The sequence below is a fragment of the Neofelis nebulosa genome, chromosome 10, assembly GCF_028018385.1.
Source record: "Neofelis nebulosa isolate mNeoNeb1 chromosome 10, mNeoNeb1.pri, whole genome shotgun sequence".
Taxonomy (NCBI): Eukaryota; Metazoa; Chordata; class Mammalia; order Carnivora; family Felidae; genus Neofelis; species Neofelis nebulosa.
In genome coordinates, this window is record NC_080791.1 from 60,997,557 (window position 1) to 61,006,011 (window position 8,455).

Below are 8,455 nucleotides of genomic sequence, written 5' to 3' on the forward strand. Positions count from 1 at the left end.
TTGCAAGGTGCACCCTGGGAGAACCAGAAACAGCATCACTGACACGTGTCACACCACAAGTGATGGAGCCATCTCTGAAATTGGCAGTCCAGGGGCATCTGGGTGCTCAGTTGGTTAAATGTCCAACTTCAACTCAAGTAATTTTCTCACGGTTGGCAAGTTTGAGTCCTATGTTGAGCCCTGTGCTCACAAACATATTTTTAGCATTTTTAGCATTCTGTGTGTTCCTGTAACTCTTCTATATGGTTCTTAGAGATTTTTCATATTCTGATCTACATCGTCACTATTGTGGTTGCTACTCTCTTCTTCTCTATAAATTCCAGCTCTTGTGTTTTAAGTTCACTGATAAGGGTGAGCCCATGAAATGCTAGGCCCTTACCCTTGACCCCAATAAAAGAAGAACCCGAGGCCCACATGTAGGAGTGGGCTCTATCCCCTCCCCCAACTTGAAAAATCATAAAGATGTGTAATGAGTAACTTTTAGTCAACAAATATCTAAAATATACATTTTTAGATTAACATAGCTTATAAAAATAGGCAAAGGGAGAAATAGAAAATCCAAGTAGCCCTACAAATGTTTAAAAAGGTAATCTATAATTACATTTCTTCACAAGTAGTTTCAAACTTGAAGAAAACTTGAGAAAATAAATCACTTGATAATAAATAGAGACACAGAGATTTACAAACAGAGCACAAGATTTCAGCTGATATGATAGCCTTTGAAAGCACACAAAAAGGAGTACAAATATTAACTCTGCTACCTAAAAGCTGATCTGCTTTAAGCAAGTCATTTAATACTGAAAAGCCTCTGTTTCTTTCTGTAGTTAAGGAAATTAATAATATTCATATAATTTGATAGTAATGGAGATGGAAACTGAGGACTGGGTTTGGTAACAGTAAATCACGATTGATAAGAGCTGTTTTACAATTATCATTACATTCACACAGACACAAAAATTGAAGCAGAAACAAAGACCCATAGACACTGAGAGAAGATGATTCAAAAACCAGGCTTTATTGAACATAAAGTTCCCAGACCTGGAATTACCTATGCAATGAGGAAGACACAAAGTGAATGGATGTCATTGCATGACTTGCCCTGCAGGAGCCCATCCTCTGGTAACCACACAGACACCTGCTGCACTGGCCCCCAAGGACAGGGTTTACAAGGCACTGCCTCTCTCCTCCTATTTCCACCAGTTCTTGCAGATAAACCAAAGAGAATAAAGCGACTCTGTGAAGAGAGGGGAAATAGGATAGAAAATAGATGGGGCAATAAGGGGTATTCATTACTTCTGACTCACCCCCAAAACTCTAGATTCCTGCCTCTACATCAATTCCTCCTGACAAGTGATCTTAATCAAATTTCTTTCTTCTTCCAAGGACTGCTACTCCCTTTCTTCTTCCAAGGACTGCTACTCCCTAAACATGATACCATCCAGTCGTTGTCCTTGCAAACACAGGCTCAATAAGTCAAATTGGCTTGCCTTCTCCTATACTCTGAAAACATACCAGGTCTTTCTAGGGCAATAAAATTTCCACTGGTGCTCCTGTGGAGAATTGTAGCTGTGTCCCCATCCTTATCTTCTTCATGGGTGTGAAAGACACCATATTTAATTGATACTTCTCTGCCTTGGCAATATTTGGCATTAAGGAGTGGTGAAAGAGAGGGTGTAAGGACTGTGCCAACCATGATCTTGGCCTACTACCAGGTTCACAATTTAATTAAACTTTAGCCTGGTGGCAAGATGTGATAGAAGCCATAGGTCTGGTTGGTCTTTCTCAAAACTGACAAAGAAGAAAATATGAGTGTCTTTTAATTGTTCTATTGAAACTATACTTTAAAACTACCCCTGGATAGCCATTTAATAAAGAAATCATGCCAACCATATGAAAAATCATCCAGTTGGAAAAAAAATTCCTAAATTATTTTCAAACTCTGCTATAATTTTATAGCAAAACATGACGAAAACATTATAAGTAAGAAAAATTTCAGGGCATTCTCACTGATGAACATAGATGTAAAAATCCTAAATAAAATATTAACAAATTAAACCTGGCAATAGATAAAGGATGGTAGGAGCATCTGCGTGGCTCAGATTGGTTGGTTAAGTGTCCAACTCTTGATTTTGGCTCAGGTCATAATCTCATGGTGAATTCCAGACCGTAGTCAGGCTCTGTGCTGCCTGGAGCCTGCTTGGGATTCTCTGTCTTCCTCTCTCTCTCTGCTATAATACTTACCAAAAGCATAACATATAGATTTATTTTATAATAGGCCCTCAATAATTGCATGAGTTTCACAAGTTTTTATATGATCCCCAATTTCCATCCTTAACACCTGTTATTTGATCTTTGTTTTTACTGTAGACCTAAAGCCCACCCAACAACCCTGCTCTGTGGTCCCAGGCGTGCCATGTAATTTACAGGTCCAATAAATAATAAACCATTTTTTTTCTTCAAAGTTTCCTAATGGTTCTTGCTGAGGGTGTCTTGCAGTCATCATAAGAATCACAAAGGGTCAAACACAGCATTAGTTACCAATAATAGGCTGAGACCAGCACAACATCAATAAATATAATAACAGATATAAAAATTGGAAATAAGGGAGAAAGAAGCTAGCATCATTTATGATGTTGTGATTGGTACCAAGTAAGGCCTAAAGATTATACAGATTACGTATTATAAATAAAAATAAGCTTAGCAGTTTCTCAGACAAAAGACCAAAAATAAATCGATCTTTATGTATCAGTACTGAAGATTTAGAAAAAGTGCTATTTTAATTTATAAATGCTATTCATATTAGCGTGAATTAATATCAAATACTTAGGAATAAATATAATGTAAGATATATAATAGCTCTTATTTTAAAAGTTTATAACAATATTGATAAAAAATAAAGATTTGATTAACTGAGGTCTGTGTTCTTGGATTGAAAGACCTGGTAACCTAAAAATTTAAATTCTCCCAAAATTGATCTGCAGATTTCATACATTAACAATGAAAGTCACAACATATATCTTTGTGGAAATTGATAAGCTGCCTATAAAATTTATAAGTAAATGCAGACAGGTGGATAGCCAAGGTATAAGCTAAGAAAAGGAATGTATTGGGAAGCCATGCTCCAGGCTAAGCACAGTGGCAGTAATGATGAACCAGATAATGACTTTTGCCTTTACAGAATTTAGTATGGAGACGTGAACCCTGCTATTGCTTAATAAATGATTATCAAGTACATAACTGATGAATATCCTGTTCAGTGAGAAGCTGCAAATACCTTGTAACAGAGGGGTCTCTCTGCATTTAATTACCACAGCTCTGTACGGATGCCCCTAATGAAGTTGCAGTTTCAGTATTCTTCTGGGTTAGAGTAGTTATCATGCATTCATTCTCATGCTCATTCCAAAAGAGAAAACTGTTAACAGTTTAAGTAAAGGACTGGGAATGGTGGATAGAGGTAGGGACTCATAATCATATGGGTCATAATCATATACTCTTGGCACAGCTGTGGTTAAAGGTTGATTATATTAATTTCACCTCCAGGGACCCATCAGACTCTGACACCAATCCCCAGTTTTCTATCCTAAGGTAAATCAGGAGTGTTTATAGAAAGGTGGAAGTATTCAAGCCTCACTACTCATGGAATCAAAAGTTTTCAGGACCTGAGTTTCATGGAGTATCAAAACTGGGCCATTTGTAATCAGGATATGTGTGACCTTCAGATAGAGATGGGAGCTCTTCTCAGGGGAGGGATGAATCAAAGACAGCCAGAACTAAAAGCAGAGAAATGAGAAGACAGGGGCAATGAAAAGACTGGGGGAAAAAAGAAAGTTACATGGTGAAAGGGCACAAATTTAGGTGAAACAAAATAGAAGAAAATGGCAGCAGGGAACAGATTAGACAGGATAAAAATGTTTAGAAAGTAAATTAAGTGGCAGAGAGAGAGAGATAGCCATGGAGATAGAAACAGAGGATATGACTTTACCTACAATGTAGGAAAGTTTAGGCAGAGAAAGACCCAATGAAACTGGATACTTTGGGAAACTGGCCACTGATTGCATGATTAAGCATTCATATTGATGTAACTGCCTTATGTGTAAATTTCAGGTAAGTGTCCATTTTTAAATTACAAATAAACAGCTAGTAGATTTTGGCACAGTGTACGTTACTACACAAAAGCTAAAGAGAGTAAAATCATTAGGACAATGCACGGTTTATGCAGGAAGATAAAGTAGGTGTCATTTTCTTTAGAAGTAAACAATTTGAAATGTATGACATATAGAATTGTGGTAATATCATAATGTCTTTTTTCAACAATTTTAAGATAGGCTAGTCAGTGGGCAGAAGGCAGTTTTTGAGGACTACAGGTAAGACCACAGAGATAAAATGGTGTCCTTACCCTCAGTGGCTCTTCCTTAATTCCTTGGAATATGTGAGTGTGTGATGGAAGTCTTTTTATGCTCTGCCCTTGAAACGTCTTGACATCCGTCTCAGCCTCTTCTGACCATTTCTTTTTCAATTAGCAATGATTAAATTATGTTAAAATAAATCAAGAGCCCTGTAGAATCATTGCTAATGACATGGAGTCATAAGAAAATGAACAAAGGACAACCATAAAGGGATGAGAAAACATGAAAGATATGACAGATGCTCAGTGAGAGAGAAGGACAAGAAAGATCACAAATAGGGATATTCCTGTCTGCTCCAGCTTTAAATCCATGCACAGTCCTGCAGCTGATTTTCTAAACCTTGCAATATGAATTTAGAAGGCTCAGATCAAGGAGAAAGACATGTCTGAAAACCAGAGACCTACTTTATTTTCTGTAACTTCTCTGAGAATTAAGGAAAATGTGATTTATATCGAGGTTGAAAAATAAAGCATAGGCTAATTTCCTGGCATGGGGTAAAGCAAACTACTTTTCTTTTTTGGCCACAGCACAACCTCTTTGTGTGTGAGCACACCCTCTTGCACTATATACTTCAATGTTAATGTCTGGAGTATTTTCATGAGCTGAGCTTTAGAACAGAAATTAGAACAAACGTTTCTGAGTGATGAAGAAGAAAAAAGAAAGCCACCCAGGGACTTTAGTAGATTTTGAAGACTAGAGAGAACAATGTTGCTTGGGGGTAAAGAAAAAGAAATGCATGGAACTCATATTCTGCCTGGTCCATGAAGAGCGGGGAGAGTTGCTGACTGCTTTCTCCAGGATAAGGGCCCCAGTAAAAGCTCAGTTTGGAACGCTTGGGACTGGAGAAGAGGACTAGGGAGGTGCCCCACTCCCAGAGGATGGGATGCCTGGACTTGGAGGAAAAAGGAGAAAATGACAAATCTGTCTTATTACAGACAGCTTCATATTTCCTTCTGTTTCTCAGCTGTAGATTCTAACCTAAAATCTTCTCTGGAATGACAGATTGTTCAGTCTGAGAACTTTCAGCATTCACACTATAAAATGGGGACAGAATCAGTCAAGAGGGGAAAATTTAAAAAAAAGTTTTTATGAAATAAAACAGAGACAGTAAAAGGTCAATGCTGGACAGATGGAGCCAATGAACAATCTGGGGCTACTTTTGGAAATATCTTTACTTCAGGCCAGAGCTAAAATCTGTGTTAGACGTTTAAGAGTTCAAGACTATGTGTCTCTAAGGAAGAATGAGGGAGATGCTGAGATATTGCAGGAGAGATCTGACTTTAAAACGTGGGGTAAATGAAGAATTTTCTCAAGGACAGTCAATGGCATTAGACAGGCTTAAAATAAGGACCCAGAGAACTAAAGGGGCAGAGAATCTCATAGGGTGTAGCTGTGCCCAATGCCATCAACCCGGGGAATACCAAGGCCAGTATCAGCAGAGGCAATTACAGTGAAGATTGTTCAGAGAAAGGAAAACCAGACATTAGAACTCTATTTTGAAAAAGGAAAAAGACATTGGTTGTTTCTAAAGGGCACTGATGGCAGATGCTAATGGCTACACTTCTGGGGTTGCTGTGGATTCATGGAGGTAGGTGCAAATGGGTCATAAAATTGGAAAAACTAATATTTAGGTTTAAATTTTTAAAATAATTTATTTTATTTTATTTTTAATGTTTATTTGTTGAGAGAGAGAGAGCACAAGAGGGGGAGGAGCAGAGAGAGAGAGAGAGAGAGCGAATCCCAAGCAGTCTCCACGCTGTCAGTGTGAAGCCTGATGCCAGGCTTGAATCCATGAACCATGAGATCATGACCTAAGCTGATATCAAGAGTCAGATGCTTAACCAGCTGGGCTACCCAGGTGCCCCTAGGTTGAATATTTTTAAAAATGTGATTATAAGCATCATTTTGAGAAAAAAAAAGCAAGAAAGGATAAACATAAATGAAGTGGATATTACCCATTATTACTGAAAGATGTCTGATTTAAACATATGGTTTTAATTTTATTTTGTGGGCAGGCATAACTTTAATAGTCAAATTGTTACCATTATGATATATTTATCATAATAAATATCTTCCCCACTACTGTGAGGAGTTTAGATTAAGGAAGAATTGCTATATTAAACAGCTAAAAGATATGCAAGTGTGCTAGGATTATGGACTTGACTCTTTATCATTTCCCCTTTTTATATAATGTGGTATTTACTTTTTTAATATTAAAATATTAGATATGCTCAATTTTTAAATATTATAAAGTATTTAATAAAAAATAAATATGAAAGGAAATTATGTTGAGACCCTGGATAAAATTCAGTTGCTCTGAATGAAGAGATAGCCTAGAAACAACAAATGATTAACTCAAGAACATCACTGACAGGAAGCTTATGCAAATCCATAGACATTTACTCTCACTTTTCTCTATTTTCATTTTTATGACGTTTGGTAAAGATGTCTTCTTTTCCTCTTTTGCTGTTTCTATTTTTAGTGTCCTCAGGGCAAATTCATCAGAGTTCTTGTCAGAGATGACCAGATGACCAGTGTGTGGTACACATTTTTGTTCTGGAATTTAGTGCTCTTTGCTACTCGGAACTGTTTCTTATGTAGGATCCATAAGAGGTACCTCCTTCCTTTCTCTGTAAGGTTAGAGGAAAGATATGTTGTATACAGATTGCACTGCTTATGTTCACAAGGGATAACTTTGAGGGATAAAAAAGGATAACAGAAAAGATTCTTCACTGTATGCCAAGGTTCACCATGGTGGTCTGGAATAACAATAACACCATGGAGCCTATATTTATTCTGAGGGGATTTCATGGATTGGAGTGTGTCTATTCTTGGATCTCAGTCCCATTCTGTCTTGCATACTTGGTAGCATTTATTGGTAATGTTACCATCCTCTCTGTCATTTGGATAGAGTCATCACTCCATCAGCCCATGTACTACTTCCTTTCCATCTTGGCACTGACTGACCTAGGTATGTCTATGTCCACACTTCCCACCATGCTTGCTGTGTTATGGCTGGATGCTCGGGAGATCCAGGCAAGTGCTTGCTATGCTCAGCTCTTTTTCATCCACACATTCACGTTCCTGGAGTCTTCGGTGCTACTGGCCATGGCCTTTGACCGTTTTGTTGCTATCTGCCGTCCACTGCACTACACTACCATCCTTAACAACAGTGTAATAGGCAAGATTGGTTTGGCCTGCTTGCTAAGAAGCATGGGAGTTGTACTTCCTACACCTTTGCTACTGAGACATTATCATTACTGCCATGACAATGCCCTTTCCCATACCTTCTGTTTGCACCAAGACATTCTGAAATTATCCTGTTCAGATGCAAGGATCAGCAGTATCTATGGCCTGTGTGTAGTTATTACCACACTTGGTGTGGATTCAGTCTGCATACTTCTTTCTTATATCCTGATTCTGAATGCTGTGCTGGGGATTGCATCTCATGAAGAGCGGCTGAAGGCACTCAACACATGCATATCCCATATCTGTGTTGTGCTCATTTTCTTTGTGCCAGTAATTGGGGTGTCAATGGTCCATCGCTTTGGGAAACAACTGTCTCCAAGAATTCACATCATCATGGCCGATATTTACCTGCTTTCCCCCCCAGTGCTTAACCCTATTGCCTATAGCATCAAGACAAAGCAGATTCGTCTAAGAATTCTCCGCAGGTTTGGACTGCGGAGGGGGCATTAAATAACCTCTATCCTCAAGTTTTCCCATTAAAAAATCTTGGGGCAGCTATCTGAGTAGAAGAGAAGTAAAATATTTGGAGTGTGATCATCTGATTAAATCTATAATTCTTTCACTTTCTAGATATGTGATCTCAGTTAATCATTAACCCTTGTTTTCATAGCCAAATTGAGATAAGAATGTTCTTTTATATCCCCCAAATAATTATGAGATGTATAAGAGACAATGTGTCTAAAAAGATTCTTTTGAAAAATATACAATTTTGTTAATATTATTAAATTATTGGTATGAATGAAAATAATAGCAATAAGTTTCTTTATAAAATATAGCTGTTCATATAGTTTCTCGTGTTT

At 37.7% G+C, this 8,455-nt stretch overlaps 1 protein-coding gene across 1 annotated transcript; it reads left to right on the forward strand.

Annotated features, from left to right (window-relative positions):
• Positions 1–7,142: 7,142 nt before the first annotated feature.
• Positions 7,143–8,105, forward strand: LOC131488602 (olfactory receptor 51L1-like). The gene has a single exon (XM_058690462.1). The coding sequence runs from the start codon at positions 7,143–7,145 to the stop codon at positions 8,103–8,105; it is 963 nt and encodes a 320-aa protein (XP_058546445.1).
• The last annotated feature ends 350 nt before the right edge of the window (positions 8,106–8,455 follow it).